Source organism: Scyliorhinus canicula, chromosome 8 (assembly GCF_902713615.1).
Source record: "Scyliorhinus canicula chromosome 8, sScyCan1.1, whole genome shotgun sequence".
NCBI classification, from domain to species: domain Eukaryota; kingdom Metazoa; phylum Chordata; class Chondrichthyes; order Carcharhiniformes; family Scyliorhinidae; genus Scyliorhinus; species Scyliorhinus canicula.
This window is the reverse complement of record NC_052153.1, coordinates 18180578-18208325: the sequence shown is the minus strand read 5'-3', so window position 1 is coordinate 18208325 and position 27748 is coordinate 18180578. Positions and strand designations below refer to the sequence as shown.

The window sequence follows — 27748 nt, the reverse complement described above, 5'->3', positions numbered from 1 at the left end:
ATGCTCAACCCAGTCTGGTCTTGTCACATGAATCTGGAAACTCCAAGGTTAGCTCACCACAGCCAATGCTGATTTAATTTGTATGACGGACGTCTTTGTAAACTGCAATTCAAGTGGCCCTCGGAACTCATAGAATCATAGAATTTACAGTGCAAAAGGAGGCCATTCAGCCCATCGAGTCTGCAACAACCCTTGGAAAAGAGCACTCTACTTAAGCCCCCACCTGCACCCTGTCCCCGTAACCCAGTCACCCCACCTCACCTTTTTTTGGACACTAAGGGCAATTTAGCCTGGCCAGTCGACAACCTGCACGTCTTTGGACTGTGGGAGGAAAACGGAGCACTCGGAGGAAACCCACGCAGACACGGGGAGAACGTGCGGACTCCGCACAGACAGTGACATGGCGGCAAGAGCAGAATAATTTGACAATTCAGGGGAAGGAACTGAACAGGTCAATTTGCGCACAGCGTTTGGAAGCGGAAGCTTTTATTGATGTTTGACATCCAATGTCTCAGTGAATCACAATACATCCTGCACAGTTGTCAAGGTTTTCAGTAAGTATCAGTGACCCTCCTGGTTACAATAGCCCAGAATGATAAGCACACTTCATAACTTGGGCAACACAGGCTTCCACTGTGATTTCCTTGGGAAGCTGAATTCAAACTCATTTAAAACTGGGAGTGTTCATACAAAATTCTCACAAGCAAGCAACATAATGGAACCAATGAAGTTACAAAGCAGCAGAGCATGACTTGCACATGACATCTGGATCAAAAGGAACGTACATATCTTCAATCTCCAAATCTTCCTCCCCAAGGATTTGTCAATTAGGGTTCCATGAAGATAGTACCCTCATCAAAGTTGAAGTTCTAAAGAGGTCACTAGGTTGAAATGAATGTGTAGTATGGATTAGGGAGGGGTGACGATTGCTACAACATCATACGCCATGAGCATTTTGCACTCGCCTTTTTGACGGCTGTCTCCCTGCTTCAGTGGAAATATTTGAATCCCAAAATAAGACTAATCGATGATCATGGGCACCAAGCCACTACGTGCGACACTCCAATAACATTTAAAACTTCAACAAAACTCAGTTGAGCCAAGTGGATGAGCTGTGTGTTTGCAGCAATTTATTTTTACCCTAATCCATTCAGAGCAAAAGGATAATCTAGAGAGGGCAACTATACCTATTCAATTAACTTTTCACGTGAACATGCAGCAGTATTTGAATTAAACGGTCACTTGCGTCACGTGTGATCCAATGTTACAGTTCACTTTTGCTCTGTATCTCTAAATGGCACATGCTTGTTTGATGTCTCATATTCCTTTCCTTTCAAACATGGAAAATCACACGCACAAGAACAAACAAACAACTATTCTGCATCGGAAAAGATTTCTGGTGAGGCGTGATTCTGAAACAAAGGTTGAAGATAAAGTCCCAATGTGCCAACCACACACACAAGCACGAATATCCACAAAAACAGGCGGTCGATTACCATCGCAACGTATTTCCAGTCTTCAATGATCTGAAAAACAAAGATCGCTAAGTGTCAGAAATGTAGTCAATTGAAATGTTAACAAGGAAATTCTTTCCAGAAAGTAATGGTATCTACATTCTTTCTTGATCCTTTATAATATCAGTGATGTCCAACACATCATTCAGACTTTCCACTTGTTCACTGATGACCCCAATCTGTATCCATCAACTTCTTCCAAGTTACATGGCTTATTTTGACATGGGCGATGGAATAATATGGTTGATATTGACTTAGCTACTCATTAAAACAGCTTTGTTATTCCTGTTCCAATTGAAACTCACTGAATGGAAAATGGGGAAATGTTGTATTACGTGTTGCTGTTTGTGTGTCTGATACATTGTAACTTTTACAAATCATTCCTGGGATAGGGTCGTCAATTTTAATTACCCTTGAGAAGGGGTTGGTGCGATGTCCTCTTGAATGTATCTGAGAAGTTTGCTGGACCATTTCAGAATTTGTTTAATCATCCACCACATTGCTATGGATCTGAAGCCACATGTCAAGTCAGACCAGGTAAGGATGATAGATTTCCTTCCCTAAAGGGCATCAGTGAACCTTGTAGGGTTTTTAGGTCAGGTTGATAGCTTCATGGTCATCATTTATTTAAATTTCAGTATAAATTCTCTTTGCCATGATGGGATTTGACCTCATTTTTTTTTGTCATTTGTTCATGGGATGTGGGCATCTCTGGCTTGGGCAGCCCGCCCTGAATTTCCCTTGAAAAGGTGGTGGTGAGGTGCCTTCTTGAACTGCTGCAGTCCCAGTAGTTTAGGAAGACCTACCGTGTTGTTAAGGAGGAATTTCCAGGATTTTGACCCAGTGATAGAAAAAGAATGATGATGTATTTCCAAGTCAGGATTGTGTGTGACTTAGAGGTGGTGGTGTTCCCGTGCATCTTGCTGTTTTTGTTCTTCTTTCTGATAGAGATTACTGGTTTGGAAGGTGCAATGGAACAAGACTTGGGGAGTTGCCGCATCTTGTAGATCAATGTTTTTCAAACATTTTTTCCTGGACCCACATCTACCAACTGCCAGCCTTTGGGGCCCATGCCAGCTGACCTTCAGGACCTTCGCCGGCCACCTTTGTGACACCATATTTTCACTTACCTTTAATATGACAGGTGAGCTGCTTGGCCCTCATGATCTCCCTTGCTTTATCATTCAATTTTACATTTATGCTAAGGACTTCAGCTGATGGTTTAAGCTCTCGCTGCATCCTTTTTGTCCACGGACTCGCCATGCTTAGCCTTCAAATGCCTTTGAAGTTTTGAGGGTTTTAAGCTCTCATTAGTCAGTATTTCCCTGCATGTAACGCATATGGGCTTTGCATTCTAATTTGCACTGGCACAATTAACAAAGCCATACCTCAAGAAATCATCTTCATACTGCTTTGTTCCCGATTTCAGTTTATACTTTATTGTAAGCTCTCTACAGGGCTATCGCTAGCACCATTTTGAAGAACCGTAGGGGAGATATCCCTCGTGCCCTCATTAATATTTATTCCCCAACAGCATCACTAAAACAGAAGGCGCGATTCTCTGAGGCCGCGCCGGTTGGGAGAATCGCCGGCCGCTCCATTTTTACGTGCGACGCCGGTCTGACGCCCTCCCACCATTCTCCCAAGTGGTGAGAATGGCCCCGTCGAGTTCTGCGCCGCGCCAGCCGGAGAACCGCCAGAGACACTCAAAATGGCGATTCTCGGGTACCCCCCTATTCACCGGCCTGGATGGGCCGAAGTCCCGACGACGTGACCGCAGGTTCACACCTGCTGAATACAATCATCAGCCAGTCGTGCTGGCTAACGATGAGCAGCGAGGAGGTGAGCGGCCACTGTCCCGGAGTTTCTGCAGACTGGGGAAGACTTCCCTGAGAACACTGCCGCCAATCGGTGGGGGAGGGAGTGGAGGGGGGTTGGGTGGTGGGGGGAGCGGAAAGTAGGGGGTGGGGGGGAGGGAGTGGAGAGGGTGAGGGATGGGAGGAGGGGAGGGGGTGGGGGAGGGAAAGGAGGGGGTGAGGGGAGGGGGTGAGGGGTGGGGCGGATGGGAGGGGGTGATGGGTGGGGGAGGGAGGTGGTGAGGGGTGGGGTGGGGCGGTGGGGAGGTGAGGGGTGGGGGGGAGGGGAAGGGGGAGTGGTGGGGTGGGGCGGTGGGGAGGGGAGGGGGTGATGGGGGAGGGGAGGGAGTGGGTGAGGGGACGGGGTGAGGGGGGAGGGGAGGCAGTGAGGGGAGGCAGTGAGGGGAGGCAGTGAGGGGAGGGAGTGAGGGGAGGGGGAGGGGTTGGAGGATGCCTTTGTGGAAGGTTTCAGATTTGCCCGGGGGAGGGGGGGTTGGAAGAGGAGGAGGTTGCGCGTCCACGGATGCCACATGTCAGCCGCTCTACCATGGCAGGACGGTGACGAGGACACGCCTACAAGTTGTCGTCTCGCTGATGGACAGAGGCGACTGGCGCACCGGTGAGGAGGACGGTGTGAACTGATCGGTGGAGGCAGACAGTGACCAGGGGTTAGGCTGGCTGCGTGTCTGCAGCGCGACCAGGCCACCGGGGCACACAGGTATCCCATGTCACCTGGCTGCCGAGGTGTCCAAGAGCCGCCGTGTAACATGTCGTTTCTTTGCCCCCCCCACCACCCTCCTGAAGGTCACCATGTATGCCAACCAGACAGCGATGTTCACCGCAGTGGTTGGAGCCACTGCACTGCAGGTGGCCATCCGGCAGCGTAGACTGCGACAGCTCAGAATGGCAGCGGATGCAGCTGCTGCTGTTGCTGAGGGGATGGCCGCAGAGTGCCCAGTCGCCACTGAGCAGGCTGCAGGCGCTCAGGGCCGGAATGTCCAGGGGGATGCTGAGTGGAACATTGACCACCAGATCATCGGGAATGCACAGGATGTGGGCACTGATATCGATGCGCGGGGGGGGGGGGGGGGGGGTGGGGGGGGAGGAGGAGGAGGAGGAGCCAGTGCTGGTGGTGCCAGGGTGCCACAGGCGCCCAGAAAGGACTAGGGTTTACCGTGACCGAATGTCCTTCGAGGCCCTACCGGACATTACATGCAGGAGGAGACTTCGGTTCAGCAGGGAGACGGTCGCACATATATGCCACCTCGTGGCGCAGCTCTCACCACGTAGAACGGGAAGAGGACACGCTCTACCCGTGTCTATCAAGGTGACAGTGGCCCTAAACCTTTATGCAACCTGTTCCTTCCAGGCTCCGAGTGGGGACCTATCCGGGATCTCACAGGCATTGATCCACAGGTGCACCCAATCCGTGAACAACGCCTTGTACGCCATCGCTGACAGGTACATTCAATTTCCCGAGGACCGCGCACAGCAGGAAGCATGGGCATGTGGATTCTCCAAGATGGCCGGGATACCGATGGTGTGCACGCCCCCATGCACCCGCCTGCAGACAACAGGGAAGTGTTCATGAACAGGAAGGGCACATACTCGATGACCATCCAGGTGGTCTGCGACCCCCACATGAGGATCACGCATGTGTGCGCAAAGTACCCCGGGAGTGTGCATGACGCCTACATTCTGGCACAATCGTTCATCCCCGCAATGTTCGAGGGATGCTGCCCCCTGGCTGAGGGGCTAGTTGCTGGGTGACAGAAGCTATCCGCTGAGGTCATGGCTGATGACGCCGATACGGAAGCCTCAGACCAACGCGGACGCCCTATACAACGAGGCCCATTCAGCAACCAGGGGTGTGGTGGAGCGGTGCTTCGGCCTGCTGAAGATGAGATTCAGGTGCCTGAACCACTCCGGAGGGGCCCTGCAGTACCAGCCCGACAGGGTCGGTCGCATAGTTGTGGTCTGCTGTGCGCTGCACAACATCGCCATGCAGAGGGGTGATGCCCTGGTGGACGAGGCAGAGGGAGAACCCAATGGCAGCGGAGATAATGCAAACGTGGAGGAGGAGGATGGCGTGCATCAGGGCGGCGGGAGGAGCGCCAGGCACAGACACAACCCGGGTGCTGGTTATGTCCAGGAGGCTGGACGACGGCACCGTCGAGGACAGCGGGCACGCGGCGTGTTGGTGGTTGCAAGGTTCACACACTGCGGGGGAGGGATACGCTGAACACTGCCACTTGCAGTCATCCATCCACTGCCATCATCCGTCCAGAAGTCTGGTGTGTCCTGGGCTGCCTCTTGGCCCGACGCAGGGTGCCCGCGGCCCATGTCATGTTCCGTTCCCGGTGTCTCCGTGGACTGTCTGTCCGTCCTCTGTGCCTCACTGTCCACTGTCCCCGTCCTGACCCCGTCATTGTTGTGGCTCATGGCCCTATCTTTGGGCAATTCACGGCCATCACTGTCGTCACTGTCCATCCTGTGTCCCTCAGTGTTGTCTCTGTCTGTCCTCTATGCGTCCCCCTCCAGCGTCCCGGTCTGAGAGGATGACCCTCCTGAACGACCTCCTTCCACCCTCTGCCGTACGTCCCTGGGTGCGGCTGAGCTTCTGGATGGACAACTGGGTCTTGCCCGAGACGACCCTGGGCGTTCCACCCCTGGGGAACACAATGATACGGGGTTCGTTAGACACGCTGGGCCGGGTGTACGGTGGTGGGGGGGGCAGAGTGTGAGGGGGAGGGGTTTGGGGGTGCAGTGGGCACAGTGTGAGGGGGGAGGGGTTTGAGGGTGCAGTGGGCAGAGTGTGAGGGGGGAGGGGTTTGAGGGTGTAGTGGGCAGAGTGTGAGGGGGAGGGCGTGCAGTGGGAAGAGTGTGAGGGGGAGGGGTTTGGAGGTGCAGTGGGCAGAGTGTGAGGGGGGAGGGGTTTGGAGGTGCAGTGGGCAGTGTGAGGGGGAGGGGTTTGGAGGTGCAGTGGGCAGAGTGTGAGGGTGGAGGGGTGAGGGGGGAATGGGCAGAGTGTGAGGGGGGAATGACGGGCTGAGGGGGGGGGGCATGCAGGATTGTCTCACTTGCTTCTGCACCTCCGACCTGGCATGGCGCTACCTCCCAGGTGGCGGATCCCCCAGCGAGGTCCAGGGCCCTCTGCTCGTGAACGGTTAGGGGGTGCAGCACAGGTGAACCCCCTCCGCTTCTCATACGCTCACGATGGTTGTGAGCTGTCTTATCCTGTGGGGCGGGTGGGGGGGGCGGGGTTGGGTTGGATAAAGCATCACATTTAGGCGTAATCATCAGGGCGTGCAGATATAGGCTTCATTAATGCTGGGTGGGGGGATAGTTGGAGCCACACCATGGCATCTCTCAAGGAGGACCCGCTGCTCATGTGGGTCATGTACAATGTTGTGCCCCCTGAGCCAATGCTGAGGGACATGGGGGGGGGGGGGGGGGGTTGGGTGTGACCCAGGGTCACCCTTGTGGCACATACCCTGGCAGCCCTCGTGAGGTCGTGGAGGTTCTTCCTACACTGCTCCCCGGACCGGAGGGTGTGCCCCACAGCACTGAGAGCGGTGCCAACCTCACACCAGCCGCGCCACACGGCGCTTGACGGTTGGCGATGCCCACTTCTTGGGCAGAGGATGGCCCTGCGTTGCCCCACCTCATCAAGCAGGGTGTCCAGGTCCGTGTTGCGGAACCTCGGTGCGGCTCTTCGGGGCTCAGCCATCTCGTCCTCCTGGGTCCTGTGCGCGGATCGCGTACTTTATGACGGCACGCGGCGTCAGTCGGGCGCCGTGTAATTACGACACTGCTTTCGCGCCACGCCCCCCCCGAGTTCCTCGCGGCCCCCACTGCTAGCCCATTTTCGGGCCCTGAATCAGTCGTGATCGGGGCCGTTTGGCGCCGTCGTAAAACTCTGCCGAGATATCGGCGAATCCCGCCCAGAATATCTGGTGATTAGCACTTGTTGTTACGGATGTCTTCCTGTGCTGCCACGCCAACTTTTCTCCATTTCAAAAGTGTTTTCACTTTAAAAGCACTTATTTGGTGAGAAGGTGCTTTGGGATGCTCTGAGGTCAGAAAAGGTGCTGCCAAAGCTAATGTTGTTTCTTTCTGACGTAAAGAAAATCGACCCCAATGCAAAACACAACTCAGACGATTTCTTCCTCGGGCTGCATGTAAAACACAATTGTGGGTGTGGAAGGGAAATTAGCATAGGCCAACTTTGAAGCATGCTGGGAAATGCTTGACTATAGTTCAACACTGCTTTTGAATGAAAATAAGTCGGTCAGGCAACATAAATGAAATAATGCTCAATATTCTGGTCTCGGCCTTATTATGAAAACACATTGTCCTCTGAAAGATAACAAAATGTGTACTCAAGTTGTTTTAAGCCAAGGGCAAGAACATACGTACTATGTATTTCATCTTACGTACTTTCCAAGGTCTATTTAATATAAACATGACTGTTTACTTCAAGCTGTTATTTCAGACTATAAAAAATGCTGTCTTCAATCGAACCTCAGAGTGCAGTGCACTGGCTTTGCAGCTGGAACACTCTCCCTCCGCAAATATATTTGCGTAAATAAATTTCCTTAAATCGAAACTCGAGGAATTTGTCTTTATTATGATTTCCACAACATATATGTTTATTATGATTTCCACAACCATAATGGTGGTGGGTGGAGGGTGGTGGTGGGTAAGGCTCTCAATAGCCTGTTTGGCCAACTAATGGCCACTTAAGGACCTCAATCTGTCTCCAGTGTAGATATTGTACGTTAAGCTGCGGGTGAGAGTGGGAGGGCTGTTGTTATTTCAAACTTAGTGAAAGGGTGAGAAGCGAGGGCAGGGGGAACCTCCTTTTGGGGAGCACCCTCTGCACATATCGATGATGCGATTGATACAGCTTGTGCTCTGCCCTGACACCAACCAGGAAAACGCAGAATGCCATCGGATTGTCCCAGAATCAGGAGCGCAAGGGCTGGAAACAAACAGTTTTCAAAATAGTTCAACTCTTCTGCAGCTATGAAACAATCTTGCTGTTGTTTGTTAGACTTGGCAATGGACACGGGCCTTTCCAAGGGTCTCGACCAACCTCTCTGCAGTCTGTGTAACCCAGGGCATTTCTTCAGACACACTTCCTTGACATTGGAACGTGTAGCCACCGAAGTTGGCCACTTCCCGACCCAAAATGGCGATTTACAAAGGTTGTAGGGAAAACTGGACAATTATAAAGAGACAAGCAGTTTTGCAGAAGTTCATGTGTATTCTGGCTGCAAAGAAAGCAGACAGCACTGAAACCAGCAGTTTGCATATTAATGAAGCGATCCCCGGGAACAATGGATACAACGATTAGCTACAATCGGGACATTCTATGGCAGGTCAGACTTCCCGGCGCCAACGGGGTCTGAAACAAAAGGAGACAAACCAGTTAGGAAGAACCGCCCCGCGATCGAGGGACAGCCTCAGTATTGGGGGATTCGTACCAATCGATTGGGATGAGACCCAATCGTTTGACAGTAGGATCGGGGTCCGCCCAAAAGGGCGCAAAGCCCCTGGGACCTATAAAAGTCAGGTCCCAAGTTTAGTTCGCTCTCTTAGCCGGCCCTGCCAGCAGAACACCTTTGCAGCAGCTCTCCAAGAACTTGACCGTGAGAAGGAGAGGCCTGGCCAACAGCTACACCGACAGGTAAGTGTCCAACCAACGCACGCTACGAGAATAGACACTCCTGACCCCTTAGCCCGTACCAACTGGGAAGCCTGCAGTCTCAGGACAGAACAAGAGGCCATTGTTCCCCGATCCAGTGGGTTCCCTTATCGAAGTTAAGTATTGGCTTATAGTGGTAGGAATAGTTTAGTCCGTTAGTATTAGTTGCATGAATATCAATTTACTGTGTAAATAATAAATGTGTTTGATTGAACCTTACTAACTGGTGTATTGAGTCATTGGTCTGAACTTGAACTTGAACCTCGTGGCGGTATCATTAGGATACCTGGCAACTCTAGAGCTAAGGAATAAAACAGAGCCAATTGAGTGTAAAGCACACTCACCAGAACGAGCAACAAAGTTGATGGCGTGTACACTGGGCAAAATATGCATTTGCCCTTCATGGACCAGAGCTTCGTGTCCTCCCTGCACAGGGTGGCATGGTGGCACAGTGGTTAGCACTGTCGCCTCACAGCTCCAGGCTCCCAGGTTCAATTGCAGCCTCGGGTGACGGTCTGTGTGGAGTCTGCACTTTCTCCCCGTGTCTGCGTGGGTTTCCTCCGGGTGCTCTGGTTTCCTCCCACAGTCCAAAGATGTGTAGGTTAGGTGGATTGGCCATGCAAAATTGCCCCAGAGTCCAAAAGGTTCGGTCGAGCTACTGGGTTACGGGAATAGGGCGGAAACCTGTGCTTAAGTAGGGTGGTCTTTTCACAAGCCGATGCAGACTCCAAATGGCCTCCTTCTTCACTGCAAATTCTATGATCCTAGGACATGTACGTGGTGGAGCTGGGTTCCAGCTCGCATTCCAGCACCCTGGTGGGCAAGACACCCAATCTCCAATCTAATCTCGGGGCCAATATATTACCAATCCGGCACATTTTGTAAAGAGTGTCTGAAGGGAACGGCTGCTGACTATTTGCTGAATAATAAAATAGGTTTAAAAGAGCAGGAGATTATGGTATGCCTCGTCTTTCAACCCCCGGGGAAGGAGAACACGCATTCCACAGCAACAAATGGAAGGTTCTGCTGCTGAAGCAGAAATAAAAACGAGAGCAAATAAAATATTAATATTATGCTGCCTGGGGACTGCTGAAAGTTTCGCATCTGAAACGTGAATTCGAAAGGTTAGCCAAATATGGGCAATTAGCTGTCTCATTATTTATACCAGCAAATTAACCCTTCCAGCATGTGTAACTCTGGGGAATCCGTAATCACTGAGTTGACTTTTACTTTTACCTCAGGCATCATGAGATTGGAAATAACCTAATACTCCACTAACCACGAGGGTAAAGACTCAATTCGGACAATGAAAAAAAAAATCCTGCAGTGGTCTTAGGTAGTAAATTAAAAATTAGGAGTTAGTAAATTGGAAGGCATTGAAGACAAGACAAAAGTTAAACAGAATTGGCAAAACAAGATGGTTCCAACAACTTAGCTACCAAACGTCATTTAAAACAAAAGCAAATTAATCTCTCATTATCTCATCGCTTCTTGTGGAACCTAATTGCCCAGAGGTTGGTTGCTGTCTATCCTGGGCGACTGCCTAAACCAGCCATCAATATGTTCACGAGATGCCAATGGACTGGTCTGGGAGTCTGCAATAACATTGGTTTGCCCTGAGTGCAGTGATCGACCACCATCAGAAGAACAGATGGCTTCCTTCTGAAGTTTGATGTGCACCCAGTAGGAGGGGGAGGAGTTCTCCTCTCGAAGCCCATAGCACTCCCAAGGGTTGATGCTGTCCTGTGATCAGCCTCTCTCCCGTTCTTTCCTCCCACCCCATTCTTTCTGGACCCTGCCAGGGAGTTAAGGAGCCTGACATTTGGATTTTTTTGAATATAAATTTAGAGTACCCAATTCACTTTTTCCAATTACGGGGCAATTTAGCGTGGCCAATCCACCGACCCTGCACACCTTAAGGTTGTGGAGGTGAAACCCATGCAAACACAGGGAGAATGTGCAAACTCCACACGGACAGTGACCCAGAGCAGTGCTAACCACTGCGCCACCGTGCTGCCCGACATTCGGATTTATAAAATGGGTGAGGTTCCCTGTAGAACCAGTTCACCAATATGGGCGGCAGGGTAACACAGGAGTTATCACTGTTGCTTCACAGCGGCAGGCTCCCGGATTCAATTCCCATTTGAGCCACTTCCCGTGTGGAGTCTGCACGTTCTCTCCAAGCCTGCGTGGGTTTCCTCCGGGTGCTCCGGTTTCCTCCTACAAGTCCCGAAAGACGTGCTGTTAGGTGAATTGGACATTCTGAATTCCCCCTCTGTGTACCAGAACAGGCGCCAGAGTGTGGCGACTGGGGTATTTTCACAGTAACTTCACTTCAGCGTTCATGTGAGCCTACCTGTGACAATAATAAAGATTATTATTATTAAAATAATTTTGGTGAGGGCTAAGAGACAATTTCCATCCTTCTAAGGACCAGTTTCCTCTCGCTGCTACTCCTCCCTCCCTTTACGCTGTGGTACATCTGGGAGAGTAACAACCGGAGAGAGGTTTGTAGGGGAAGGTATGTTGCACAGTAACCACCACATTTTCTGAATAATGAGGTGGAAATTTCATATGGTTGAAACAACAAAAGTGAGCTGGATAATTGTCTGAAGATGAAAAGCTTTCAGGGTTCTGGTAATAAGGTGGAAGCTGAATTGTTCTTGCAGAGAGCCAGCGCAGAGTTGATGGGCTGAGTGGCCTCCTTTTGTGCTGTAAACATTCTATGATCCCAGCAGGATACTTCAGAGCCCATCGCCAAATCTATCCAGGAGCCTGATACGTGCCTTCAGAATGCCTATGGTTCGCGGAGTGAAAATGTGAACAAAGCCATTGCAAAAGGGTGGGGGGGATGCTTGAACTCTGACCCGGTCTCAAGAGCCACTGCCGGTCAAGTCAGCTGTTGACCTATGAAGAGTGCTGGGATTGCGGACTCTTTCAAAGGATACCATGGCAGTCCTTGTTTTAGCATGCATTACATTGTATGACCAGGTGCTCCATCTCTTTGCAGAGTAGTTGATTCTTAGAGGTCGGCAACAGATGTTAAGTCGGAAAAAAAGAACAGATTTGCATTTCTAAAATGCCCTTAAATCCTCAGAGCCTCGTAAAGCACATTACAGTCGATTAATTACAATTGAGGTGCAGTCAATATTTTGCAGGGAAACTCAGCAGCAAATTAGCACATAGAGCAAGGGATGGTGATGGAATGGGCTTCATTAAAGGGACACTTAATTATCACAAGCATAATGTGACCGGGTTTGCTGTGGGTGCAGGTGACTGTTCATAGCTTAGTCGGAGGGAAGCTTGGCATATTATCCTACATCACTCAGTATGAATCGTTCATAAGATAAACAGTAAATGAGTGGAAAAGAGTGACCAATGTTGTGATTATTAGTGTTTATATTGAACAGGCCCTTTACCGAGTCTGGTATGTGATTACGTTTCCATTTGCTGAACTCAAAATTTATTTTCTGAACAGATGGAACAAGCATTCTCCAATAGATTTTATTATTTTTTTATTCGTTCAAGGGATGTGGGCTTCGCTGGCTGGGCCAGCTTCTATTGCCCATCCCTAATTGCCCTTGAGTAGGTGGTGAGCTGCCCTCTTGAACCACTGTAGTCCATGGAGGGAGGCAGTGGCATCGTGATGTGGTCACTGGATTAGTAAAATGAGAAACCCAGGGTGATGCTCCGAGGTCCCGGGTGTGGTGAATGTAACTCCGTAATTCACACTGTATTGTATATACATGAGACCATGCATTTGTAAGCGCAGTTGCGTTGCCCGACCACTAGGGGGAGTAGCGCTGGGAATGCTTAGGAGTTGTACAGGGCTCCACACTTGGCTCCGCCCACGACTCCTCTCCCTGGACTGCTGTATAAATACCAATGCTCAGAGCCAGTCGTTCAGTTGATCGAGAGTTCAACGCGGAACAGGCTGGCTCTGTTGTAAGTAGATTAAAACCACTATTCATATCTTAAAGCACGAGTCTAGTGAATTGATGGTTCTATCACCGGGTTCGAATCCTGCCACCGCAGATGGTGAAATTTGAATTCAGTAAAAATCAGGAACTAAAAGCTAATGATGACCATGAATCCATTGCCGATTGTCATAAAACCCATCTGGTTTGCCCTTTAGGGAAGGAAATCTGCCCATCTTACCTGGTCTGGTCTACATGTGACTCCAGGCCCACCGCAATGTGGTTGACTCTTAACTTCCCCCTCAAGGGCAATTAGGGATGGGTAATAAATGCCGGCCCAGCCGGTGGCACCCATGTCCCATGAACAAATAAAATAATAATAATAATGTAGGTACACCCTCAGCGCTGCCAGGAAGGGAATTCCAGGATTTTTTACTCAGCCACACCGAAGGAGTGCTGGTATATTTCCAAGTCAGGATAGTGGGTGGCTTTGTGGGGAACCTGCAGGTGGTGCCGACTACATGTATTTGCCACCCTTGTCCTTTTCGATGGCAGTGGTCAAAGCCTTGGAAGGTGTTGTCTGAGGAGCCTTAATTGGTGGGTATGCCGGCCAAAACGTGGATTTCAAATGTATTTATTTTTTGCCGATGTTTACTTTTTGAATGTCTCAGACATGAGTACCCTTCCCATCACTGACTAACTTGCTCGTTCATCAAAAACAAAAATAAAAATAGGACGGCGCAGTGGTTAGCACAGCTGCCTCGCAGCGCCAGGGACCCAGGCTTAACTCCGTGTGTCTGCCTGGGTTTCCTCTTCATGCTCCAGTTTCCTCCCACAGTCCAAAGATGTGCAGGTTAGATGGATTAGCAACAATATAAATTGCCCCTCAATGTCCAGGCATGTGCAGATTAGGTGGGGTTAAGGGGACAGATCTGGGGAGTTGGTCTCGGTAGGGTTGGTGCAGACTCGATGGGCTGAATGGCCTCCTTCTGCACTGTACGAGAATTGTGCACTGTTCCAGGTGTAAATCTGGCTGGCAAACATTTGCAGGGAAAGTAAACAGTTTTCTGCAATAATACCAAACACCCTCAAGCATCCCGAGTAAATGTTTACCCCAGCAGCAAATGCATTGAATTAGAAAGTTAAAAATGTCACATAAATTAACGAGGAAATCTTGCTGTTTTAGCCACAGTGAAAGCTCCAGCAGAGCCAACATCTTTGAAGAGCATGAATGCCATTGCACATCATCCTTTACAGAAAAGGGTACTTCTCTGAAGGTTAGAAATAAAACTCAGGATATTTTCCAACCCGTCCCGTAATAAATCAATGTGTCTGATGGAACTTAATCTGAAAAAGAAATTACCAGATTATTAAATCACCAATACAAATATTAAGAATGCCTGAGTTCCAGGATGGCACTGCCAGGGGTCTGGGCCGAGGGAGCCTTGCCGGGTCGAGAGGGCTAAGGGGTGGCTCCCGAGAGCCTCCCCAAGGTTTGGGGGAGTGAAGGGGGCCAAAAGAGGGTGAGGGGGCCTGAATAGGGGAGGGGGAGGTCAGGGCAACCGATCAAAAAGGCGCTCCGATCTGCAAGGAATCTTTCCTGCCGGCGAGCTTGAAGTGTGACCTCGGCAGAGAGAATCGCCCCGATGCCAAAAAAAAACGGCAAAGTAGCGTTGAATAATGGGATGTTTCATGGCACCTAAACGAGCCGCTCTGTGGACTTTAACTCAAGTCCATTGAATTCCGCCCATTAGAACTTTTGACAGTGTGGCTGGTACAGTAGATAAGGTGGAACCACGGGTGTAGTATTTTTCGAAATTCAGAAGGTATTTGATAAAGTATCAGAAAATAACTTGTTACAAAAGGTTAGGATTCATTGGTTTGGGGGTAATTTATCATGGATTGCAGATTGGTTAACATCAGGATTCAGTGCTTGGACTTCAGTCATTTGCAGTCCATATTCATGACTTAAACGAGGGGGCCGAGTTTTCGAATGATACATAGCTCGGCGAGAAAGTGATCTGTGAGGAGGTTGCGAAGAGGCTCCAAAGCATGCGAGTACGTTTGGGCAAGTTGGTGGCAGCTGGCGTACACAAGTTTGAAATTAGCCACTTTGCTAATCAGAGGGATCTGGGTTTGTCCTCAGACACAAATGACAGAAAGTGCAGGTGCAGCAAGAAACTAGGAATGCAAATGGTACGTAACCCTTCATTGCAGGGTGGGTATGTGTTTGGAATACAATATGAAGGAAATCTTGCTGTACCTATACAGCACTTTGGTGAGGTCACACCTGGAGTACTGTGCACAGTTTTGGTTTCCTTATTTATGGAACGATAGGCTGGCCTCAGAAGGCCCTGTAACAAGGGTTCATTAAGTAGATTCCTGGATTAAGGCAATTGTCCTATGGAGAGAAAGGGGCCTTATATTCTCTGGAATTTCGAAGAATGCTCGGTGATATTATTGAAAAATGCTACTTTTTAAAATTCTTTCACAGGCTGTGGACATAGTGGGCAAGGTGAGCATTTATTGCCAATCGCTAATTGCCCTTGAGGAGGTGGTGGTCAGTAAATACAACTGGGTGGCTTACTTGCGGAGAAAAAGTTCTGATGGGGGAAAGAACTTGTTTAAAGGCAAATGCCTGGTGGTTTACTGGAAGTCACCTGACAGAGGAGATTTAAGTTTTGAACCTGTTGTTTCGAACTCAGTTTTGGGAAATATGCTGAGCAGGAAGGTTGCCTCAACTCACTCTTCCCCTGCCTTGCCTGAAATTTCGACAGTGGTTATTAATCTGCAGCTAGAGAATCCTCATCTGAGTATAACTTGCCTGCATTTGGAAACTTGCAAAACTGAGATTAGAAGAATTGATTCAGCTCTATATTCTCCTCCAGACCAAAGCTCCGATGGTGAGAATATCTCCAACAGCCCAACTTCGCCTGAGACAGTTCCGGATTGAAAGCGTTGAAACCCCGCAAAGATTATCCTTTATTTTATAAAGTCTATCATCCGAAGACCATCTCTGCAGAGACCCTGGGCTGGAGTCTCCGGCCTCCCAGCCACGTGTGTCTCAACAGTGCGAGGCAGCGTGCAGTTCACTGGTGGTGGGATTCTCGGCATTGGGAATTCCTATTGAAACAACCCCATGCCACCGGGAAACCTGCGGTGTGGATGCACTGCTGGCAGGATCAGAGAATCCCGCTGGCGTGAACGGCCGGAGAATTCCAGCCCCTATATGATTGTCATGTAGGTGTGTGTTTGGGTGTGTGTTTGGGCACGTGTGTGTGTGGTGTATGGTGTGTATGTCTGTGTTGGGCTGTTTTCACAAAGGATAGTTATACTTGCAGAGTATAATTATGCATGTACCAGTTCTTGCAAATTGTTTTAAAAACAGTTGTTTTCTATGAAATCAACCATCCTGAGTTTATGGAAAGAAACCTGGTTAAAATCACTTTTATTCTGGGTCTAACAGCAGCAAAGGTAAATAGTTGGCCTTATTGGTGAGTGAATTAAACTTTTAAGTTAATGGTGAAACCTGCAAATTACTGGGGCTAGATTAACTGTGCACTCCTCCTATCCTAGTCATACCACACCTCACTGAGTATCCACCATGGGCAGACCTCAGGGATCATGCGGTGATGAAAAACTAATCGCCTCAAGTGCTCAATCTGTTCCAAAATCAAACTACGATTCACAAACCACATCAAAGACAGCTAATTCTTTAATAGCCTTATAAAACTGTTAAGAAAAATGTGAACAAGGCCCCCCCCCCCCCCCCTGACTGAGATAAGTGGCTTTGGAGCTTTTGGAATTCAGACAAACATTCATAATGGACACAGCTGTCATAATAGCTCTTGACAAATGTCAATAATGAAGGCTATTGAAACTGCAGGAACAGATGGCTAGTGTATTTTTTCATGCTCCACCACATGGCCTGTCAATCACTGTACTGAACTGAAAACCGAAGCCTGTTTTTTTCATATTTAAAGGGCTCGGATTTGAATATCTTTAGTTGAAAACAATCAAACAGACCTCATATGCTTTTCAGGAGCGTTTATGTCTCCTCCATAAATTTGTGACTCCCACACATTGTGCACTGATTGTGATTAGATTTTAAATGATCGGGTTGAATAATTCTGACCCACTTTGTGAAAACCTGGACCCAGACTTCTGGATTAGCAATCCAGTAATATGCCCACAATGTAACCATATGCCCTTGGAGAACTTGACAAGCTGGATGCTGAGAGGTTGTTACTCCTGGCTGGAGGGTTTTAAACTAAGGAGGTCATAGTCTGAAGATAAGGAATCCGTCATTTAGAACTGCGATGAGGACTGAGATCAAGAGATTGTTGGGTACTCAGAACATCAAGGTATATGAGGATAGGATACGAGGGTGGAAATGTTGTTGAAGAATAATCATGATTCAGGTTCAAGTGATTGTGTGACTTGCTTCAACAACTATCTTCATATCACTTTACACATTTATAATATGTAGAAACCACAAGAGAACTCTGGCTATTTAAGCTGGACACAAGGCAGAGAAACTTGAGTAGAATCTTAAATGATGCCTGAAAGCCAGTACTTATTATGAATAATGAACTACATGTGCGCTACCTAGACCGACGGAAAGAGTTGTTTAATTAGATTCATTAATTAGACAAGCAAATTTCCTGTGTAATTGCTCATTGTGACTCAGAGCTTAAGTTGCTACAAAATGAGGCTGAAAGTTCGGAAGGATGTATATTTAAATTATTCTAAACATTCACCATATTCATGAACAACTTAGGTGATGGAGAGGAAGTAGATATTCAAATTTGCCAATGACGCACAGATAGATGGTGAAAAAAAGCCAATAGTATTTGCATCAAGATTCTTGAACAAGGCAGAAATTAACTATGCAACGATAGAGATGGAAGCTCCAGGCATCACTTTTGGAATCAAACGTCTTCACCAATACCTATGTGGATGGTCATTTACTTTACTAACCGATCATCGACCACTGATAATGATACTTGGGCGACACACCAGCATTCCACCTCCAGCAATGAGTCGGATTGAGAGAAGGGCTTTGCTGTTGCCAGCATGTATATATACAATAAAACACCCTCAATCAAATCTCCGTGCTAATGCTGGTGGACTCGCTAGATTACCTTCACCTAACAAGTTGTCAATGAATAGTTCGAGTGGCAATATTTTCTATTTCAAAAAGTCAATAACACTCCTCAAACTAATAATAATAATCGCTTATTGTAATTCTTCCCGACGGAGGTGGAGCATCGCATGGTATTCTGTCAGGCGCCTGGCGCCAGCCATGATTTTTGCTTCACGTGCCATTCTTGCCCCAATCACATTTCCCAATTCCACCGTCTTCTAATGGAAAATCCTGCCATTGTGTTTCATTGCAGGAACCGCCAATGTAAAGGAGAAGGAAAGTGTTGTGTATTCAAGTTTGTTCCTCATTGGAACAAGGTCATGTTAAGATGTGATCACGTGGGATATTAATGATGTCATTGGCTGTTTGCGCTAGCATACGGGCAGCCTATCTTTATAGCCTGTTGAGTAAACACCTTTCCAATAAAGCTCTTGTTTGTTTATACCTTCATGGTCTGCAGTCCTCTCTTATAAAAATACCACAATGTCCTGCACGTGGATCAGGTGGCATGTGCTTCCCAGGATCAAGGTCACCTCTGTGATCCGGCAGCAAGCCTGACTCATTTATATTCATGAGCTTGATGGCTCAGGAGCCGGATCTATAAACCGTGCCCTTCCCACACCAGATTCCTGACTATTTCCACACCTGCCAGAGAAGGCAGTGATGGCTGGACTAAATGCAGCCCAATCACCTTGGAGCATAGATTTACCACAACAATTAAAAGCAAATCACTGCAGATTCTGGAAAACTGGAATCAAAATAGAAAATGGTGGAAATGCTCAACAGGTCAAGCAGCATCTGTGGAAAGAGAAACCGAGTTAATGCTTCAAGTCAATGACCTTTCAGCATTGATGCTGCCTAATCTGCTGTGTATATTCAGCATTTTCTGCTTTTTTATAAGAGAATGATACCTGGACTCCAAGTGTTACGCTACGAGTAGAAGTTAAACAAACTAGGGTTGTGCACCATGGGACTGAACGGATTAAGTTGATCAAGGTTTTCAAGGTATTAAAGGGTGCGGATAGGGTAGATTTGGAGAAATTATTTCCAACAGTTGGGATGTCTAGTACTAGGGGGATTAGTCCAAAATAGGAGCCAGCCCTTTTAAGAATTAAATTTGAGCCGAAACATTCCCGCCTTTCGTGTTGGCAGGATCTTTCAGTCCCACCAATGGTGACCGCCCCTGTCGCTGGCTCCTCAGTGGAGGAGAGTGCGAACCATGGAAAAATCAGTTGACATTGGCGGCACCAGAAGATCCTGCAGGCAGCCATTGACTATCCTCTGTTGCCGCGGGGAGGGGAGCGGGGGAGAAATGCAATAGAAGTTTGGAAATGGAAATTGATGCTCAATCAAGTATTCATTTTCAAATGGAGATCAAAGGATTTTGGTTAATCAGTGTATTAAGGGATATGGGGCATAAATGGGTGCATTGAGTCAGGGCACAGATCAGCCACAATCTCTTTCAATGGCAGAACAGGCTTGAGGGGTTCAATGGCCTACTCTGGCCCCTTTCGTCCTATGTCTCAGGAGGGTGGTTTGAGCTCTGTGCCATCACTCATAAGGCATCGGGGCGGTTGACGTTGCCCTCAATAGGAGGTAGATGATGTAGTCAGATTTGTGCCTAAGTGAGAGCGATGGGTGTAGTGGCGGAATTCAGTTCTGCCGTGGAATGGCAAGCTGCAGAATCTCCGTTAAGCCGAGCGATTGCAGAACTCCTTTCTGTGTGGAAAGGGTGCCGAATTCCTCCTGATTTACAGCTTAGGATGAGTGGAGATGCCCTGTTTTCAGGCTGGAGAGGGGAGGCTATATTTGACGATAGGGTTCATCTCAATAGCTGGTGAAGTTCTGCTTGTTTGAAGGACACTCAGCTCTTCTACAATCTTTGGTCAATCATTTTACTTGTTAAACACTGAGATGAAAAGACTTCTGAAGCATTGCGAGGCAGCAATGCATTTAAGAAATCATGGGCGGGATTCTCTGACCCCCCCCCGGGGGCCAGCTGGCGAAGTCCTTTCGGCCCCAGCTGCCGTGGCGCCAAAGGCCGTTCACGCCAGCCGGCGGAGTGGGAACCACTCCGGCGCGGGCCTAGCCCCTCAATGTGAGGGCTTGGCCCCTAAAGGGGCGGAGAATTCCGCACCTTTGGGGCGGTCCGACGCCGGAGTGGTTCACGCCACTCCGACATGCTGGGACCCCCCGCCCGGGTAGGGGAGAATCCCGGCCCATATCATTGCGATGGAAATGATGTTCGGGTATCTCTGGCTCTCCTCCCCATGCTAAAGTAAAGATCCTCATTAAAGGTCTGTGATTCCACCTGCAGTAGAAAAGGCTGAGAAAAAGGGGAATAGGTTTCTTTTTAATTCTGGGGGTTTTGTGATAGTGTGAATTTGGAAAGGCTAATTTCGGTGTTTGGGGAGTCAGTTTTAAAGGGTTCACAGTTTATAACTGCCAATAAGAAAACAAGGAGAGAAGTTAGAACACAGTTGTAGATTCAAATTGGAATATGAAATAATTTCCCATAAGACGTTGCTGGTGTAGAGACCATTGCATCTATTAAAGTACACTCGCTAAACAGCGGCATGATGGCATTGTGGTTAGCACTGCTGCCCCTCAGCGTCAAGGTTCAGTCTGGCCATGAATGACTGCCTAAAGTTTGCACTTTTTCTACATGCCTGCGTGGGTACTTCCGGGTGCTCCGGTTTCCTGCCACAATGCGAAGATGTGCAGGTTAGATGGATTGGCTGTGCTAAATTGCCCCTTAGTGCCCAAATATTGGGCGGGATTCTCCCCTACCCGGCGTGACGGAGGGTGCCGGCGTAGGGGAGTGGCGCCAACCACTCAGGGGTCGCGCCTCCTCCAAAGGTGGGGAATTCTCCCCACCTTTGGGGGCCAGCCCCGCGCCGGAGCAGTTTGCACCGGTAGACTGGCGCAAACACCCGGCGCAGTCGGTAGCGGGGCTGGCCGAAAGGCTTTCGGCGGTCGGCGCATGCGCCGGCAGTGACGTCAGCGGCAGCTGGCCGCTGACCTCACTGCCGGCGCATGCGCGATGCGGGGTTCTCCTCCGCGTCCGCCATGGCGGAGGCCGTGGCGGCGCGGAAGGAGAAAGAGTGCCCCCACGGCACTGCCCCGCGGAGTGAGCGGGGGGCCCCGATCGCGGGCCAGGCTTCCGTGGGGGCACCCCCCCGGGTCCGATCGCCCCCCGCCCCCCCCAGGACCCCGGGGGCCCGCTCGCGCCGCTGAGTCCGCCGTTTCTGAGGTGGTGTACACCTCGGCGGCGGGAGAAGGCCTCCCAGCGGCGGGACTTCGGCCCATCCGGGCCGGAGATTTAAAGGTGAGTTTTAAAAAAATGAAATCCCGCCGGCGCCAGCTGTTTTCACAGGCTGCCGGCGGGATTTGCACAACGCCGGTTTTTTACCGGCGGGAGAATTAGGAGACCTGCGGGAGCGGAAATCACGCCGCTTCCCGCCAATTCTCCGACCCTGCGTGGGGTCGGAGAATCCCGCCCATTAGGTGGGGTTACGGATATAGGATGGGGGAGTGGGACTAGGTGGGGTACTCTTTTGGAGAGGCGATGCACACCCGATGGGCCGAATGGCCTCCTTCGACACTCTAGGAATTCTATGATTCTAAGAAAGCTCTTAAAATATAGCCATGAGTGTGCATATTGGAAGCAAAGCCACGGAGAGCCGGGGGAACAATAGTTTTGGATTGCTCCAGCAAAGAGCTGGTACAAACACGCTGAGTTGTAAGCTTTCATTGGTGACTTTGTGTCGAGTGTCTGGGCAAAACAATATTGCAAATTCAGCAGGGCTTCATTTAACCTTGACGCTGAAAATTAATCTTTAATTAAAACGACCATAAAATGAGACATTAAGTCGCCCATTTTGCATTGTTCACTAACTTTAGCTTCAATTGGTGTCAAAATAAGAGGTAGAAAGGGATTAACTCACACTCTGATCATCATCTTCACTCTTCATATGTTCTGCTATGAACCTAACACCGTCAACTGCCTCTTGCACACTGGAGCTGATCTTTGCTGATGCCTCCTTTCTCGAATCTTGATCGTCAGACATATCGCCTAACCGCCAGCCATATTTCTTTGCTGACTCTTTGTTCACGTAGCACGTTTGAACCTCAGCTTGATCGGCCTTGTCGTCCGTGTCAGCTGACGGCTGCTTCTTGTCGATTCGGTCCTTTATACTTCGATTCTCGGGGCGCTTCATGAATAAGAGTGTGGGCAGCTTTTTGAGGAACATTTGCTTCACCCACTCGGGCATGGTGTGGGTGCTGGGTGACCGATGGTGGACGTTCAGTACACAGACGCTGGTAACTATCGAGAAGGTGACCAGGACCATGGTAAACATCAGGTACTTGCCTATCAGGGGGACATCCAGGGAGGTTGGAGGAACAATCTTTGAAATGAGCAGTAAGAAGACAGTCAATGCCAGCAGAACGGAAATGCACAATGTTATTTTCTCGCCACAGTCCGAGGGCAGGTAGAACACCAGAATTGCGAGTGAAGTGATCAGTACGCACGGGATGATCAGGTTAATGGTGTAAAATAATGGCTTCCTCTTGATGATGAAATCATATGTGATATCGACGTAAGTTGGGTCCGTTGGAATCTCATTCCTTCGACCTGGAAGAGAGACGATATCCCATTCCCCACTGGGGGTGAAGTCGTCCCGGCTCGCGACATCGCTGCTGAGGACTAAGTCAATTTCCGTGCGATCGTATGTCCACGATCGGAATTTCAGCGTGCAGTTTTGCTGGTCAAAAGGGAAGTGCTTCACTTCAATTCGGCAGGCACTCTTGTAGATGGCAGGCGGCAGCCAGAACACATCGCCATTGTTGTACACGATTGCATTGGTGTAGAGGGATACCTCATACGTCCCGTCAGCACTGAAAGGGAAGAAAAAAAGCCCGCAAGAACTGTTTAGGACTAGGTTCCCAAAATAATTTGGGGATGTAATAAATTCCTCACCTCATGGGGCTGCGATCCTCCACTGGAATTTCCCCCCGAGGTACACTGTTGGGGGTAAGGGGACTGGGGAGGGGTGCACTATGTGACCCATTAGGGCTTATGTAGTCCACTTAATATTACATATCACTCTAATTACTCTGTGTGACCCCTTCATTGTACCTAAAGGCGTCAACTAACTAGGGCCGGCACGGTACCACAGTGGTTAGCGCTGTTGCTTCGCAGCTCGAGGGTCCCAGGTTCGATTCTTGGCTTGGGTGACTGTATGTGCGGAGTCTGCACGTTCTCCGCTTGTCTGCGTGGGTTTCCTCCGGGTGCTCTGGTTTCCTTCCACAGTCCAAAGATGTGGAGGTTAGGTGGATTCGCCATGCTAAATTGCCTTTAGTGTCCAAAAAAGATTAGGTGGGGCTGCTGGGTTACGGGGATAGGGTGGGGGTGTGAGCTTGTGTGGGGTGCTCTTTCCAAAGGCCAGTGCAGACTCAATGGGCTGAATGGCCTCCTTCTGCACTGTAAATTCTACGACTCTATGATTCTATGACTCTGGGAAGTTTCCCAATTCCCATTCTCCTCCCGCACCTTTTGGTGCATTAAGGCAGGCTTCCATCTGTTATTCCCAAAACAGGCCACTGATCTGTCACCAGAGGCCTATAACTTGAGGGGCTCCACTCCACATCAAGCGTGCCCGACCTCCTGCTCTGACCGCCACCCATTGGTGTGTTTGCAAGGATTTGCAGGTTGACACTCCACATGTTTGACTGTGCTTTGAACGCACAAAAGAAAGTTTTACCCCTTCTGATTCAGCTGTGGATCTTGATGCCTTCCCCATCATGGAGCGGTATCTAATTCCAAGGTTTTCCTCCATCCAGAAATTCATTTCACACTCCACATTTCCTGATGTCTGTTCTAAAAGTAACCTTCTCTAGATTGTAATTGTATCCTGTTATTCCACTCCCCCATCTAACTTAAAGCAATATTCGATTTACTTTAGCAATCTCATTGATAAACTCCATGGGATTATCTCTCGGATGCCTTTTTCCAGGCCGAAATGCCCAAGCCTCTCCAGTCATTTCCCAATCTATCAATATAGCAACTAAATCATTAACAGTTCCACAGTGCAAATAAATAAAAATTCAAAACTCATTAAGTATCTACAAAAAGCTAGGGCAGCACAGTAGCGCAGTGGTTAGCACTGCTGCCTCACGGCGCCGAGGTCCCAGGTTTGATTCCGGCTCTGGGTCACTGTCCGTGTGGAGTTGCACGCTCTCCCCGTGTTTGCATGGGTTTCGCCCCCACATCCCAAAGATGTGCAGAGTAGGTGGATTGGCTGAATTGCCCCTTAAGTGGAAAAAATGAATTAGATACTCTGAATTCATTTTTTAAAAAATATCTGCAAAAACTTATTAAAATAAAACCAGAAAATTCCACAAGTACACAGTAGATTTTAAAATTACTTTGCTATGTTTAGATGGTGTCAACATTTATTGTCCATGCCCAATTGCCCTTCAGAAGGCTGGGCAGCTCCCTGAACTGATGTAATCTGTGTGGTGAAGGCACTCCCACAGCTCTGCTAAATTTCAAAATTTTGAACCCAGGAATGTGGAATGGGCAGTGATATTTTTCCAAATCGAGACGAGATAGTATGACTTGAATCTTCTAAGCAGCAGTAAAGCTGTGCGCATTGTCGCTGTGTATGAAGGTTCTCCCGACTTGCGCGTTTCATCCCGAGATCTTCTCAACTCAGCTGTCAGAGAAGTGTGCAGTCCAGCACTCCCCTCCAGCTCCAGCGAGCAGACTGGAGTCAGGCATGAGTGGACACACTCCCTTTTGACAGCACTGAAGGTCATATTCTGTATGATGAGTTTAATAATCCGGTCTTCGAGTGTGGGTTAGTGAATGGATCAATGAGTGAATGGGTGAGGGGTTGAATGGGCAATTAGGTTAGAGGGTAGATGGCAGAGTGTGTAGGTGTGTGTGTGTGTGGTGGGTGAGATGGGTAGGTGGGTTAGGTGAACGTGTATGTGAGGTGGACAGGTGGGAGAACTGGGTCGGTGGTGAAGTAGCAAGGTGGGTACATGAGGTGGGTCAATCGGTGAGTGGGTAGGTGGGCGTGGTGGATGAGTGGGTAAGTCAGGTGGTCGGGAGATTACTGAGTTAATTTGGTTCAAGGGGTAGTTGGGTCGGATGGGTAGTCAGGTCATGTTGAGTGGGTAGTTGGGTGGTCCAGATTGGGGGGGGGGGGGGGGGGGGGGGGGTCAGGTTGGGAAGTTGGGGTGGGGTAGTTGAGTCCGGTCAAGGATTAGTTTGATCAAGTCTGGGGAGTAGTCAGGAGGTCGGATGGGGAAGTTGGATCAGGGTTGGTCAGTTCTTGACGGCTGTGGAGAGGGTGGTAGTGGTGGGGATTGGGAGGGGGTATTAGGTGGATGATCAGATGAATGTTTGAGATGAATATTTAAAACCATTCAGCATCTGAATACAGGTTAACAGGGTGAGTCAATGGCCAGCACGCCTCAGGAAGTCGAGGGTCACCTTGGAATCACAGAATTTACCGTGCAGGAGGCCATTCGGCCCATTGAGTCTGCATCGGCTCTTTGAAAGAGCATCCTACCAAAGCCCACACCTCCAATCTATCCCCATAACCCAGTAACTCCACCCAACACTAAGGGAAATTTTGGACACTAAGGGCAATTTATCATGGCCAATCCACCTAACCTGCACATCTTTGGACTGCGGGAGGAAACCGGAGCACCCGGAGGAAACCCACGCACACACGGGGAGGATGTGCAGACTCCACACAGACAGTGACCCAAGCCGGGAATCAAACCTGGGACCCTGGAGCTGTGAAGCCATTTTGCTAACCACCATGCTACCGTGCTGTTGTATATCCATTATTTCCCAATATACACTTCCAACGAATGGCATTCCCCTGGGAGAGCACCAGATTGTAGAATCACCCCTGATTTTTCAGGCAAGACATTTTGCAAACCCAGCATGTACAGTTTATTCTTTTTGGGCTGAATAAGAAGTGTTCCATCCGCATATTGAGCAACAGGGTTTACAGACTCAGTGAAATACATAATTACCTGATAGTACCACAGACTGAACAAGATGATGAATGAATTACTTACTTGTTGTACAATACTATTTCTGGGAGCCAAATATGCTGAGAAGATAGTCTGAGTTTATCAACTCCTTCATATTTTCCTGGGTCCCACCTTAGCCGATAGTCATTCCATTCCTATTTGAATAGGATCAATTGTACATCATTAATTTCAATAGTTGATTTTTACTTTTCTGCTAATACCATCACAGCCATAAATTAGTTGAGCATTCAATAAGAGTGGTATAGAGTTGACCTTCTTCAAAGGTTGTTGAAAAAGTCTCCATAACATTCAATTGGAAACTATTAGAATCATAGAATATCTACAGTGCAGAAGGAGGCCATTTGGCCCATTAAGTCTGCCCCGACCCTCCGAAAGTACACCCTGTCCTATCCCTGTAAACCCACCTAGTCTTTGGACACTAAGGGGCAATTTAGCATGGCGTTGAGGGGGGAGAGCTGACTGGTGATGGTTTAACATTGAGGGTCACCACACCTCAAGAGAGGGGCAAGGTTGAGAAGGCGGGGCCTTCATGAATGACCTCAGCTGATATGGGAATTGATCCCGTACTGGTGGCATCGCTCTGCATCGCAATCCAGCTGTGGGCCAACTGAGCTAAGCCGGCCAAAATATTGCTGTGTTGACACCTTTTGTACAACTTATTATTACTCATCAAATCATTGCAGGATAATGGACAGCTATCAAGCTCTGGTATCAAACTGCACTCAGCAAGCGAACTGAGGGCACAATTCCTCTCCTTAAAGAATCAGGATCGTTATATTTTGGCCGGAGTGCATTAAAGGGGAGCCTGACCCTCCGTGGAATGGTAGTCCGAGTCGGATAGCCACTCCGCCCCTATTTACTTATCTGGAAAGCCAGCTGCTTCTTTCTCACCCGACCTTCCTACTCAGGCCGGGTGGAAAGCGCAACAGGCTCCTGAGGCCTTCAGTCAACGGCTGGAGATTCTGAGGTAAGAAAGCCACGTCCCCTTTTTTGGGGGACTACCCGCTGTAAAGCAGGTAGGATTAAAAGTCCAGCCGCTCTCAGGAGCCAAGGAGTAAGTAGATTTGTGAGGTAAGTAGGTGCAATGGGCGAGGGGGGGGGGGCTGTTGGTGGTGTGGAGGGATTGGTCGATCGGTGGGGTGGTCAGTGCGATGTTTGATTGGCCGGGGGATGTGGGGGTCAGGTGGTTAGTGGGGATTTCAGACTGTGGGCTCATTTGGTCAGGTGGTCGATGGTGGTGTGAGATCTGGTAGTCGGAGAGGGAAGTCATATGTGGGGGGGTGGGGGGGGGGGCGGTGGTAATTGAGAGGGTCAAGTGCTTGGTGGGGGGTCCAATGGGGGATGTTGGAGGTGTCGGGGCGTATTCCATGGCGGGGGGGGCAGTCAGTACTATAGTTATCCAGCTGTGATTTTAATTCTTCTAACCTGTTCTGGGTAACTATTACTATTACAGACAGTTGGATCCATCCAAAGTTTACAATTTACATTATATTTTCAGATGGTTCTAATTGCAGGACAATTGCACA

General features: G+C 49.0%; 1 protein-coding gene across 2 annotated transcripts in view; it reads right to left on the bottom strand.

The window, feature by feature from the left end:
• Window positions 1-466: 466 nt before the first annotated feature.
• Window positions 467-27748, bottom strand: part of chrnb5a (cholinergic receptor, nicotinic, beta 5a) — a 164108-nt gene continuing 136826 nt past the window's right edge. For both annotated transcript variants that reach the window (XM_038804222.1, XM_038804224.1), the window contains exons 4-6: window positions 26247-26356; window positions 22091-23042; window positions 467-1526 (exon numbers count right to left, since the gene is read on the bottom strand). In XM_038804222.1, coding sequence (XP_038660150.1) covers window positions 1374-1526; window positions 22091-23042; window positions 26247-26356 — 1215 coding nt within the window. In that variant the 3' untranslated portion in view covers window positions 467-1373. The remainder of the gene's footprint in view (window positions 1527-22090; window positions 23043-26246; window positions 26357-27748) is intronic.